The sequence below is a fragment of the Symphalangus syndactylus genome, chromosome 8 (assembly GCF_028878055.3).
Source record: "Symphalangus syndactylus isolate Jambi chromosome 8, NHGRI_mSymSyn1-v2.1_pri, whole genome shotgun sequence".
Lineage (NCBI taxonomy): Eukaryota > Metazoa > Chordata > Mammalia > Primates > Hylobatidae > Symphalangus > Symphalangus syndactylus.
In genome coordinates, this window is record NC_072430.2 from 72,928,913 (window position 1) to 72,942,321 (window position 13,409).

Sequence of the window (13,409 nt, forward strand, 5' to 3'; positions counted from 1 at the left end):
ACCCCCCCGCCTGGCCTGGGGATGCGCTTCTTAAGCAAAATAGCCTAGAATCTATAAAGAAAATATTATTACACAAAAATAAAATCTTTGGGATGAAAAAAGGCAGCATAAACACAAATAATACAGTTGGTAGAAAATATTTGCACCCATACCACCAATGGATAAATTTTCTAATATACAAAGACCTAGTATTGGAAGAAAAAGTTGACAACTCAATAGAAAAATAGGCAAATGTATAAACAGACAAAAGGCAGACGAGCAATTCTGAATGGTAAATAAGGCTACCCAGGCAGCCTCCCTGCCCCTGCAATGCTTGACCCCAGGATTTCCCCAGCTCACCTGCCCGCCGTGGCCGTCAAGGAAGAGGCCTTCAATGATGGAGTGGAAGAATGAGTGATCAACGATGAGTACAAAATACGGGAAAAGAACACCCCTTTTATTTACGATTTGGTGATGACCCATGCTCTGGAGTGGCCAGCCTAACTGCCCAGTGGCTCCCAGATGAAACCAGACCAGAAGGGAAAGATTTCAGCGTTCATCAACTTGTCCTGGGGACACACACATTGGATGAACAAAACCATCTTGTTATAGCCAGTGTGCAACCCCTAATGATAATGCTCAGTTTGATGCGTCACACTATGACAGTGAGAAAGGAGAATTTGAAGATTTTGGTTCAGTTAGTGGAAAAATTGAAATAGAAATCAAGATCAACCATGAAAGAGAAGTAAACAGTGCCCGTTATATGCCCCAGAACCCTTGTATCATCACAACAAAGACTCCTTCCAGTGATATTCCTGTCTTTGACTATACAAAACATCCTTCTAAACCAGATCCTTCTGGAGAGTGCAACCCAGACTTGCGTCTCCATGGACATCAGAAGGAAGGCTATGGGCTTTCATGGAACCCAAATCTCAGTGGGCACTTACTTAGTGCTTCAGATGACCACACCATCTGCCTGTGGGACATCAGTGCCATTCCAAAGGAAGGAAAAGTGGATGCGAGGACCATCTTTACAGGGCATACAGCAGTAGTAGAAGATGTTTTCTAGCATCTGCTTCATGAGTCTCTGTTTAGGTCAGTTGCTGATGATAAGAAACTTATGATTTGGGATACTCGTTGAAAAAATACTTCCAAACCAAGCCACTCAGTTGACGCTTACACTGCTGAAGTGAACTGCCTCTCTTTCAATCCTTATGGTGAGTTCATTCTTGCTACAGGATCAGCTGACAAGACTATTGCCTTGTGGGATCTGAGAAATCGGAAACTTAAATTACATTCCTTTGAGTCACATAAGGATGAAATATTCCAGGTTCGGTGGTCACCTCACAATGAGACTATTTTGGCTTCCAGTGGTACTGATCGCAGACTGAATGTCTGAGATTTAAGTAAAATTGCAGAGGAACAATCCCCAGAAGATGCAGAAGACGGGCCACCAGTGTTGTTTATTCTTGGTGGTTACACTGCCAAGATACCTGATTTCTCCTGGAATCACAGTGAACTTTGGATGATTTGTTCTGTATCAGAAAACAACATCACAGAAGTGTGGCAAATGGCAGAGAACATTTCTAACGGTGAAGACCCTGAAGGGAGTGTGGATCCAGAAGGACAAGGGTCCTAGATGTATCTTTACTTCTTGTGATTTTAGATTCCCCTTTTTTCTTTTTTTTTTTTAATTTTTTTTTTAATTTTTTTTGCATACAAAAACAATAAACATTTTCTAAAAATACATACAAACAAAAAGATGCATATCAAACATATTAGGAAGGTTGCACATGGGAAGTCGGGGAATAGAAATGGGGGGTGGGAGTTAAAATAAATGAGAGAGGGACTTTATATGGATCAGTGATAATAACTCAATCCTCTATTTGATAAAGAAGAGGGAGAAGGAAGAGGAAGAAAAAGAAAGTGGGATAAAGGATCAGAAAGGGAGGAAAATAGAAAAAATTAGAGTATGACTCCAGGGTAGACCTGTTTTGTTGTCACTGAGTTGGTTGGTTGGTTTGTCTGTTGTATTCTTCATGTTTCGCCAAGTTGGCCAGACTGGTCTTGAACTCCTAGCCCGAAGTGATCAACCCGCCTCGCCCCCCAGAGTGCCGGGGCCACAGGCGTGAGCCACCACGTCCAGCCCCCACATTGCTTCTGGCCTCCGTGGTAGACCTCCCAGACGGAGCGGCCAGGCAGAGGAGCTCCTCACTTCTACCCAGACACGGGGCGGCCGGGCAGAGGAGCTCCTCACTTCCCAGACGGGGCGGCCAGGCAGAGACGCTCCTCACTTCTTCCCAGACGATAGGTGGCCGGGCAGAGGCGCTGCTCACTTCCCAGACGATGGGTGGCCGGGCAGAGGCGCTCCTCACTTCTTCCCGGACGGGGTGGCTGGGCAGAGGCGCTCCTCACTTCCCAGACGGGGCGGCCGGGCAGAGGCGCTCCTCACTTTCCAGACGATGGGTGGCCGGGCATAGGCGCTCCTCACTTCTTCCCGGACGGGGCGGCCGGGCAGAGGCGCTCCTCACTTCTTCCCGGACGGGGCGGCCGGGCAGAGGCGCTCCTCACTTCTTCCCGGACGGGGCGGCCGGGCAGAGGCGCTGCTCACTTCCCAGACGATGGGTGGCCGGGCAGAGGCGCTCCTCACTTCCCAGACGGGGCGGCCGGGCAGAGGCGCTCCTCACTTCCCAGACGGGGCGGCCGGGCAGAGGCGCTCCTCACTTCCCAGACGATGGGTGGCCGGGCAGAGGCGCTCCTCACCTCCCAGATGGGGCGGCCGGGCAGAGGCGCTCCTCACTTCTTCCCGGACGGGGCGCCCGGGCAGAGGCGCTCCTCATTTCTTCCCGGACGGATTCCCCTTTTTTCTTCTCAACCCTGCGAGTGATTTAACACTGGTTTTGAGACACAGACTTTGTTCAGCTATCCCTCTATATAATAGGTACTACCAATAATGCTATTAGCCCAAACAGTGGGTGTTTTCTAAATATTAATGGGGGGGCTTGATTCAGCAAAGCCACAGACTTGTCACACTGAAATTTCCTTCAGGAATTTTCTAGTAACAAAACCAGTTCTAAAGTAGCTACAGAAAGGGGAATATTTTGTGTGATTATTTTTCTTCTTATGCTATATCCCTAAGTTTTTCAGACTCATTTAAGTAAATCCTAGAGTGAGTAAGGAATAGAGCCAAATGAGGTAGGTGTCTGAGCCATGAAGTATAAATACTGAAAGATGTCACTTTTATTCAGGAAATAGGGGAGATTCAAGTCATATAGATTCCTACCCGAAAATGTTGATACCTGACTTTCCAGGATGCACATAAAAACCAGTAGACCAGTAGACCAGGAAACAGGTAGACCAGTTTCCTCTTGGTTTCTTCAGTTAAGTCAGAACTACACGTTCCTCTTTCCCCGTATATTTTTGCTCGTTCGTGTATTTCTTAAGCTGTTTTCATGTTGTTTCTTTCCTTTCTGTGAAATGGTTTTTTTTTTTTTAACTTAGGACTACCAAGTTGTAAAGATATATGTTTTTACCTGACAGTAATACCACAGGTAGACTGTCAAGCTGAGAAGAGTGAATCAGTAACTTGTATTTGTTTTAAAAATTAAACTAATCCTTGATAAAAGTTGCTTTTTTTTTTTTCTTTTTAGGAGTTAGTCCTTGACCACTAGTTTAATGCCATCTCCATTTTGGGTGACCTGTTTCACCAGCAGGCCTGTTACTCTCCATGACGAACTGTGTAAGTGCTTAAAATGGAATAAATTGCTTTTCTACATTAAAAAAAAAAGCTACCCAGTCTCTTTATTCATCAGGAGAAATTAAAACAAAAATGAACTGCCCATTAGATTGGCAAAAATTAGTTGATAAGATTCAGTGTGGGTGAGAGTGTGGGAATAGGCATTCATACAGACACACACACAAACACACATATATATGGCTCCTGGGTGTATGAATTAGGGGTGGGTGTATGAATTAGGAGCATGAATTGCTACAATTTTGGGGGAAGAAACATAGTAATATCTACGAATATTAAAATTATGTATCCTTTGGCCAGGGGCTGTGACTCATGCCTGTAATCCCAGAACTCTGGGAGGCCGTGGGGTGTAGATTGCTTGAGGTTAGGAGTTTGAGACCATCCTGGCCAACATGGTGAAACCCTGTCTCTACTAAAAATACAAAAATTAGCCAGGTGTGGTGGTGTGCACCTGTAGTCCCAGCTACTTGGGAGGCTGAGGCAGGAGAAACACTTGAACCCAGAGGCAGAGGTTGCAGTGAGCTGATCTCGCCATTGCACTCCAGCCTGGGTGACAGAAAAATAAATAAAAAGTCACAGGCGATATACATTGTTCTGCACCTTACTTTTCTCAGTTAAGTATATATCTTTTTTTTTTTTTTTTTTGACACAGGGTCTCGCTCTGTCACCCAGGCTGGAGTTCAGTGGTACAATCTCAGTTCACTGCAGCCTCTGCCTCCTGGGCTGCAATCCTCCCACTTCAGCCTCCAGAGCAGCTGGGACAACAGGTGTGCGCCACCATACCTGGCTAATTTCTTTGTATGTTTTGTAGAGATGGGGTTTTGCCATGTTGCCCAGGCTGGGTTCCAACTCCCGAGCTCAAGCAATCTGCCCGCCTTGGCCTCCTAAAGTGCTAGGATTTCAGGCATGAACCACTGTGCCTGGCCTCAGTTAAGTATATGTCTTGAAGACCGTGCTACTTCAAAATATACAGTTTATTATTTTTATTATTTTTATTTTTGAGACAGAGTCTTGCTCTGTTGCCCAGGCTGGAGTGCAGTGGCATGACCTTGGCTCACTGCAACCTCTGCCTCCCAGGTGCAAGTGATTCTCCCGCCTCAGCCTCCTGGGTAGCTAGGACTACAGGTGTGTGACACCATACCTGGCTAACTTTTTGGATTTTTAGTAAAGACGGGGTTTCATCATGCTGGCCAGGATGGTCTCGAATTCTTGACCTCGTAATCTGCCTGCCTCGGCCTCTCAAAGTGCTGGGAATATAGGTATGAGCCACCTCGCCCAGCCAAGGTAATCTGAGTACTATCCAGCTTTCGATCTTTGCTAATCTGACAACTAAAAATGACTGTTTTTTAAATTATATTTATTTTATTGTGGACAAGGTTGACCATCTTTCCCTATATGTAAAACCTGTTTGTATTCCTTTTTCTATGAATTCTCTATTTATATAATTTGTACATAAAGTGTGCATTGCTTTCACATTTATATAAACTCAAAAAAAGTAACCTGCTGGGCATGGTGGCTCACGCCTGTAATCCCAGCACTTTGTGAGGCCGAGGCGGGTGGATCGCCTGAGGCCTGGAGTTCCAGACCAGCCTGGCCAATGTGGCGAGACCCTGTCTCTACTAAAAATGCAGAAATTAGCCAGACGCGGTGGCATGTACCTGTAATCCCAGCTACTCAGGATGCTGAGGCAGGAGAATCACTTGAACCTGGGAGGCAGAGGTTGCAGTGATCCAAGATTGGGCCACTGCACTCCCGCTTGGGTGACAGAGTGAGACTCTGTCTCAAAAAAAAAAAAAAAAAAGTAACCTTTTTGATTTTTCTATAATGTACAATGTTATTTTATTTGGAACTCTCATTCCCTCTGATATAAAAAGCTTATTTGTGCCAGGCGCAGTGGCTTACTCCTATAATCTCCGCACTTTGGGAGGCCGAGGTGGGCAAATCACGAGGTCAGGAGTTTGAGACCAGCCTGGCCAACATGGCGAAACTCCGTCTTTACTAAAAATACAAAAAATTAGCTGGGCGTGGTGGCAGGTGCCTGTAATCCCAACTACTTGGGAGGCTGAGACAGAAGAATCACTTGAACCCGGGAGGCAGAGGTTGCAGTGAGATTGTGCCACTGCACTCCAGCCCGGGCAACAGTGCGAGACTCTGTCAAAAACAAAAAACAACAACAAAAAAACACTTAATTGAGCCTCCTTCCTTCCTTCCTTCCTTCCTTCCTTCCTTCCTTCCTTCCTTCCTTCCTTTTTCTTTCTTTCTTTCCTTTCTTTCTCTCTTTCTTTTTTTTTTTGATGGAGTTTTACACTCGTTGCCCAGGCTGGAGTGCAATGGCGTGATCTCAGCTCACTGCAACCTCCTCCTCCTGGGTTCAAGTGATTCTCCTGCCTCAGCCTCCTAAGTAGCTGGGATTATAGGCACGTACCACCCCGTCCCTGCCTGGCTAATTTTTTGTATTTTCAGTAGAGATTGGGTTTCACCATGTTGGCCAGGCTGGTCTGGAACTCCTGACCTCAGGTGATCCACCTGTCTTGGCCTCCCAAAATGCTGGGATTACAGATGTGAGCCACTGCACCCAGTCTATTTGAGCCACTTCCAGGTAAATTCCATGAAATTTGGTAATTCTTAGCTATTTCAGTCGGATTCAGGATTTGCCTCTCTCCTGTCTTCTCTGGGGTGTCCACAGACATTCCTTCCAATATCCCAACCCCCTATATATATATTTTTTTTTTAATAAAATAAGCTCTGTAAATTTAATTAAAGGAAAATTTTGCATGGTTTTCTTTTCACCAGTCTGTTCTGGCATGCTTCTAATGACATCAGAATCACCTGGATCAATGAGAGCCAGTGTGCACACTCTACTGTTTTCTGCATTCTGCGCCCAATTCAATATTATTATTATTTTTGAGATGGAATGTCTCTCTGTCACCCAGGCTGGAGTGCAGTGGCGTGATCTCAGCTCACTGCAACTTCTGCCGCCCGGGTTCAAGCAATTCTCTGCCTCAGCCTCCCAAGTAGCTGGGATTAGAGGCGCCCGCCACCATGCCTGGCTTTTTTTTTTTTTGTATTTGTAGAGACGGGGTTTCACCATCTTGGCCAGGCTGGGCTTGAACTCCTGACCTCATGATCCACCCGCCTTGGCCTCCCAAAGTGCTGGGATTACAGGTGTAAGCCACGGCACCCAGCCTATTTTTTTTTTTTTTTTTTTTTTTTAGACAGAGTCTCGCTCTGTCACCCAGGCTGGAGTGCAGTGGCATGATCTCAGCTCACTGCAACCTCTGCCTCCCAGGTTCAAGCAATTCTCCTGCCTCAGCCTCCTGAGTAGCTGGGATTACAGGCGTGTGCCACCATGCCCAGCTAATTTTTGTACTTTTTTAGTAGAGATGGGTTTTCGCCATGTTGGCCAGGCTGGTCTCAAACTCCTGACCTGAAGTGATCCGTCCACCTCGGCATCCCAAAGTGCTGGAATTACATTCATTTGTTACTTTCTTTCTCACCCATCTTCTTTCTTGCTCCATCTACCAGAACAATAATCCCCCATATAATACTTTTCACCTCGCTTTTCAACGCAGGACCTCTTGCTGGGTAAGCTAAAAGGATATATGTTCTGTAAATAAGAAAAATCTTCATTCAAAGAATCTATCAAATGTTCCCATGACTCCATCTCTAACTATTTGTATATCTAAAGATTGTATAGTAGAGAAAAAAAAAAGATTAGCCCTGCTTCATCTTACAGCTGGGAGAGTCATGAAAGGCCAAATGGGTAACAAAGCTCCTAGTTTTGACCAAGCCTAGCTACAAAGAAGCTACTCAAATGTCAAAGGCATTGTTTGTATAAAAAGGGAACCAAAGTACAGGTTCCCTTTACAGTAGAAATAAGAGAACTGCCTGTTGACAAAGGGAGGAGGAAGAAAATATAAAGTACACTTTTAAAACATGAAGTCTTCATAGCAGTTCATAGTCGTTCAGAGAAACATGTTCCACTGAGAATGACTTGAGAGAGAGGATTATATTATTATGCCAGAAGGAAGAGGCCACTGTGCATGCTCCATCACCGGCCTCACCCTCCTGGTCAGCCTTGCAAGAGTGACACTAGATATACTCCAGGAGTTGGACCCACCACAGCCTGCACACTGGAGTAAGTGCTTTCCTCCTGTCGAAGCTCATCTTAGAATGATCTGTCACTTAGACCATCCCCAGAACAGTGTAGTTGCAGGAAGCCTGACCTACGTCTCCTGAGACAGCCTCAGATCTGAGTTTCCTCCTTATGTTTTGGTATTTGGAAAGAGGCGGAGAAGATACTCTTGGGTAGAAGTATGGGAGGCATACAGATTTAGAAGAAAAAGGATAACTCTATCTTTAGTGTGTTGTCTATGGCATCTAGCCTTACCACTGTATACTTACATTCCACCTACCAACATTAAAATAAAATGCACAGTGCACTCCTTTGTTTTTAAAACGAACTAGGAAAAAACTCAAATGGCAATTTGGTTCCAGATTTTTTTTAATGTGATCTTTGATCTGAAGTCAATGTAGGATGAGTTTTTTGTTTTTGTTTTTGAGACGGAGTCTCGCTCTGTCTCCCAGGCTGGAGTGCAGTGGTGTGATCTCGGCTCGCTGCAAGCTCCGCCTCCCGGGTTCACACCATTCTCTGCCTCAGCCTCCCGAGTAGCTGGGACTACAGGCGCCCGCCAACACGCCCGGCTAATTTTTTGTATTTTTAGTAGAGATAGGGTTTCACCATGTTGGCCAGGCTGGTCTCGAACTTCTGACCTCAAGTGATCCACCTGCTTTGGCCTCCCAAAGTAGGTTTGTTGTTCTTTTAAAGAAAAAAGATACCTACTTATTTTAAAGAGTGATAGCAGTGTCCTGACTCTACCTAGACAGATCTGTTCATTCATATGCTCATTCCAGCTGAACCATAATAACTGCAATTTTCAAAGAAGGAATACAGAAGCTGGGAAATCGGAAGAGTATAGCAACAAACTGGTATACAAGGAAACTGGAAACGAAAAATCAGCAAAGTGGTATCTGTACCTGCCTGAGTGGCTACAGCAATGAAGGTGAAGGGTGGCAGGCTAGATTAGCACCATCTCTTCCCCTCCTCACCTGCGGCCTCAATACTTTCCACTGTGGTCCCAGGACACGCCAGGTCAACTGTGATCAACTCTGAAACAGACAAACTCTGGGAGGGGAGGAGGCATCCTTTCCTATTCTCAGTGGTCTCAGTTCCAGAGACCACTTTAGTAAGCTCTCCTTGTCATACCTTAAAACATAAATTAAGACCCATAAGTAATTCCAAAACCTCATTTTATTATGTCGTTTTTATCTCCTTGCTCACCAATCTTAAAAAAAAATGGTAACACAAATCTCAGAGACTGATTTCTCCTACTTATTCTCTTAGGAGGGAAGGAGTGTTAAATAAGCAAAGGCATGCTAATAGGAAGGAAAAAATGGAGATTATGAATAATAATCATAATTTGAAAATTATTAAAACAATGCACCAGGCAGTTTACAAAATATTTCTTTGTTACATTATTTCTGCTACTGAATTTGGTCAAGAAATTATACTCATCATAAAATGAATGTTATTGATCATTTTAAAGTCTCTTCTAAAAGTAGCAAAATTTATACTGCTGATTCCTTTTGAAACACGTGACCTACAGCTTCTTGGTTTTTATGAGCTATTCAAGAGAGATTTAGTCATCACGTTGTGTCACAATGGGAGTGACTCACAGAGCAAGGAGAGAACCTGAGGATTCCTCACACGTGTAGTACTCAGAGCTCTACGGAAACCCAGGCACCTTGACCTCAAGAGGATCAGCCTGGCCAGGGTGGCACAACTCTTCCTTCCCCATGCACAGGAGGAAAGCTGCCATCAGCTGAGCAAGTCCACCAACAGTTTCTGTGTCCCACTTCATCTTTAATAAGGTAACTGATGACGGTTTTGTCATTTATTCTTTTATTTATCAAGTCAGTCTACACTTTCTTTGATTTTCCTCACTCTTGCAGAATGAATCAGTGGTCTTTCAAGCTGTGATCAATTGTTGCTACTTCTTTTAATGTAACATATTAGAACCCAGTGATGGGAGCTGGGTCCATCTCACCATAGAAGTGACCTCGGTGTGACCTGGGATCTTGCCTTAAACTCCTCCATGACTCTCTTTGAATGTCCTTTAGCACCCTAGTGTCCCAATTCAATTCATATTTTGTTATTTTCTCTGTGCCTTCTTGACACCATCTGTGAATCTTATGATTAATTGGAAACTGGAGGGGGAAGTCTCCAAAAAGCACAGGATTCAGATGAGTTTCTTACTGAAGCAATAGATTCACTGTCAACTGCAGGTCTGATCTGTTTGTCTGTCTGCTTTATCAATATTATCAGATGTAAGTTTATATGAATACACACACATATACACTAAACTGAGGGAAAAAAATGCCTTGTAGGTCATAAAAAAAACAAAGAAATTCCCAACAATTCATATTTGATCCCTGGATCCTGGGGTGGCAACAATAAGCCTGCTTCAGATATTTACTCCCCATTTTATGATCCAGTGGTTTGGTTTTTCAAATGATAATATGGTCCTTTCTCAATGACTTGATGTTTAGGAGGTGTGCTTCAATAAATGCATTTTAAAATCAACAATCAAGTTAGAGTTGTACAAATGGCTCTCAAATGTCTCACTACACTATTAGACCAAGGGCACAGATTGTGCTTCTGTACTATTTATCCTAGTATCCCTTGGCGTACATTAACCGCTCTAAAAATGTCCTTGGCTACATGCTGCATCAAATGAAAGTTAAATGTTATACCACCTTTCTATTCTATTCTTAATATTCAAAGAAGGTGCTCAGATTTTAGAACAAATCTCAATGTTTAAGTACACACAAAAAAATCATTAACTCATGTATTTCAAGGGTAGGAAATGGGAACTGGTGTTAAAACTCTTATAACAAATGTCACTGTCTTAAGGGACAGTGTTTAAAAACTCAGACCTTTTCTTCTGTGGCTGGAATATAATGAAGTCTTAAACACACTTTTGGAATCTATACATATGTTCTATGTTCTAAGCTTTCCTTAAAGCCTTGTGACTACAAATGATAACTGTATACAACATATAGTCTTTTCCAGCTAACAATTGTTATGCAGTGACCATGAATAAAGTAATCATAGCTTTAACAATAATTCCTAACCTGCTAATACTGTCAGGAAACATTGTCAAAATAATAAACCTAGGAGGGACTTGGGATAATTAATGAATAGTTATGGAAGTGATGGTGAATTATAATTTAAAAGTTTTGAAGGAAGGCAAAAGAAAATTAGAGATGCGTTTATCCTTAGAACTAAAAATGCAAAATGTAAATCCAGCAGATCTTCCCTACATGAGGCAGTTGGTACACCTCTGCTAGGAGGGAGGGAAGCTACGTCCTGAGGAGGCTGTCTGAGTGAATCTGTAGTGGAAGTACACACGAACTCCCTGCCTCGTTGTCCCAGTACCCAAAGCACAGTCTGGCTGCCAAGGATTACCTCCTGCCCTCAGGGAAGCAGGAATCAAGGGCAATGTAACTAACCAGAGGAGGAGCTTCTTCATCCATTGAGTAAGGGAACTTACCCTCCGATGACGATAAATACCAACTCAACTATATCATCAGCAGCATAATAATTATTATAATTATTATTTCAGTCAGACTCTCAAAAAAGCATTTGTTGCTTAATGCAAGCACATTTAATGTAGGATCCCTTAGCGCCATTAAAAAAATTTTTTTCAGATTTCTGGGTGGACCATTTGAACACATTTTTCACAGAAACCTAATTTTTTAGTTTATGTCAATAGGTTCCAGTGTTCATTTTTTTTTTTAAGTGTGGAAGAAATCTCTAAAAGCCACTTGGGTTTTTTTAAAATACAAAAAAAAGCCAGTTTTTTTTTTTACTTCAGTGAAAAGGAAAAAATGAAAAAGGAATGTCGTGTAAGTTAACCAGGTTTGCAATATTCAAATATACAAGAGACGTACATGTTCAGTGGCTTTCAGTATTCAGAAAGCCGTGCAAGAGAACTCCAAAAAGAGAATACTTTAGAAAATCATTGCTCAATGTTTTCTATTTGATGTATTTTGGTAAACAACATAGTTGTTGATTCAACTTGGGCCACAATTGCAACACATTGGAAGTAAATAAAGATTCTACAAACTCCTGACAGTGTGGTTGACTAGCTTTGGTATCTCTTTCTAAAAGGAAACACTTCATGAAGTTATGTGGAAATAAAATCAACTGGTCTGGGAGGAACTATCTAGAAAGAACTCTACATTGCTTATAAAAAGTATACCTCACAATAATACTGAGATATTTTCTGTTCTTTTTTTTTAAACTGTGTCATTTATTTTTAAGAAACAGAGGAAGGTGAATAAGAGAAGTGAAATTAAATAATCCTATTTTAACTTTTTTACTAGGAAAAGAAACTCAGGAAGAAAAAGTTAAGAAAAGCAGAAGTGATCAAGGAGAGCACTCGAATTGCAATATTTTCCTTTGGCTGCTGACAGGCAGTTACTATAAAGCACTGTGCATGGTGTATGAAAGACAAAACTAGTTCTCCTTTCTTGGTTTCTTTTGAATCTTTGTGGTATGGTAGAGAACTTTCGATAAAGCGTTCTTGTGCCTGCTGTCGACTGATAATGTGTTCATCTCTTTGCCGTTCTTCCTTCTCTTTTCACACAGTTTAGAGTTCAGAGATTGAAGTTTTAGTTCTGGTCACTCCCTGGCAAGTGACCATAGTTATGACCTCTACTCTACACCAGAAATATCTTGACAATTACATGAGATAAATACTACACAAACACTTCCCAAAACTTTGTAATGTTATCGAAATTGAAAGTGTGAATAATATATATTATTATAATTGCTATTATCCTTTTGTCCCAGCGATTCAGAGGTCTCAAAGATTAATCCAATTATCACTAGAACTCTGGCGCTACAGTGGAGACTTCCTTCTTTCCTTCCTTTTTTCCTTCTCTGCTGTACAACATTTACTAAACATCAACATAATGCCAAGTATCATACAAGGAACTGGTGATGTAGAGAAGTGTATGCATAGCCCAGAGTTGAGTGGGAATACAGACTGCAGTGGTAGAACAGAATGGTCTGGGTATCAGTCCCGGAATTGCCACTACAACTGTAGCTGGAGCCAATTAAACAGAGCTTCTGAATGTGTTTCCTCCTCTACACAGTGAAGATAATTTTGTTGTAAGGTGTAAATAAGATAAATATTTATAGATCCTAGAAAAGGGCCTACAACATGTTAGGCACTCAATGAATCATAACAGTTATTACCATTCCTCCCTGACTTGGTCAACCAGGAACTTGAGAATCATAGATTTGCTAGGAGGATATTTTGAATTCTGTAGGGTCAGTTGGCCACCCACCAAAGGGTACCCCCAGAGGAGCTGGGGGTCAACAGCATGGGGTAAACCTTGAGGGAGGGAACAGATGGGAGGTGATTGGATGAAGAGATTTGGGTGAGGACACAGAGCCAAACCATAACAGCCTCTTATCCTCCTGATGACAAAAAGACATTTTAAAATATTTATATAGAGAGAAATTAATGCTTGCAGCAGCAGGATATGAGTAATTTTTATAAGTAACCCAACTTTTCCATTGAGGCCATTAAAAAAAGAAACGCAT

At 42.6% G+C, this 13,409-nt stretch overlaps 1 protein-coding gene, 1 long non-coding RNA gene and 1 pseudogene across 2 annotated transcripts in view; all 3 read left to right on the forward strand.

Moving 5' to 3' along the window:
* The first annotated feature begins 438 nt into the window (after window positions 1-438).
* On the forward strand, window positions 439-1,618 carry LOC129487208 (histone-binding protein RBBP4-like; annotated as a pseudogene).
* Window positions 1,619-7,750: 6,132 nt separating this feature from the next.
* DHRS9 (dehydrogenase/reductase 9) overlaps window positions 7,751-13,409 on the forward strand; it is a 28,106-nt gene continuing 22,447 nt past the window's right edge. Inside the window, 1 exon segment of the mRNA XM_063644728.1 lies at window positions 7,751-7,871. Coding sequence (XP_063500798.1) covers window positions 7,751-7,871 — 121 coding nt within the window.
* On the forward strand, window positions 9,450-12,314 carry LOC134737342 (uncharacterized). The gene is made up of 2 exons (XR_010122170.1): window positions 9,450-9,664; window positions 12,182-12,314. It is a non-coding gene; the product is annotated as an uncharacterized lncRNA (long non-coding RNA).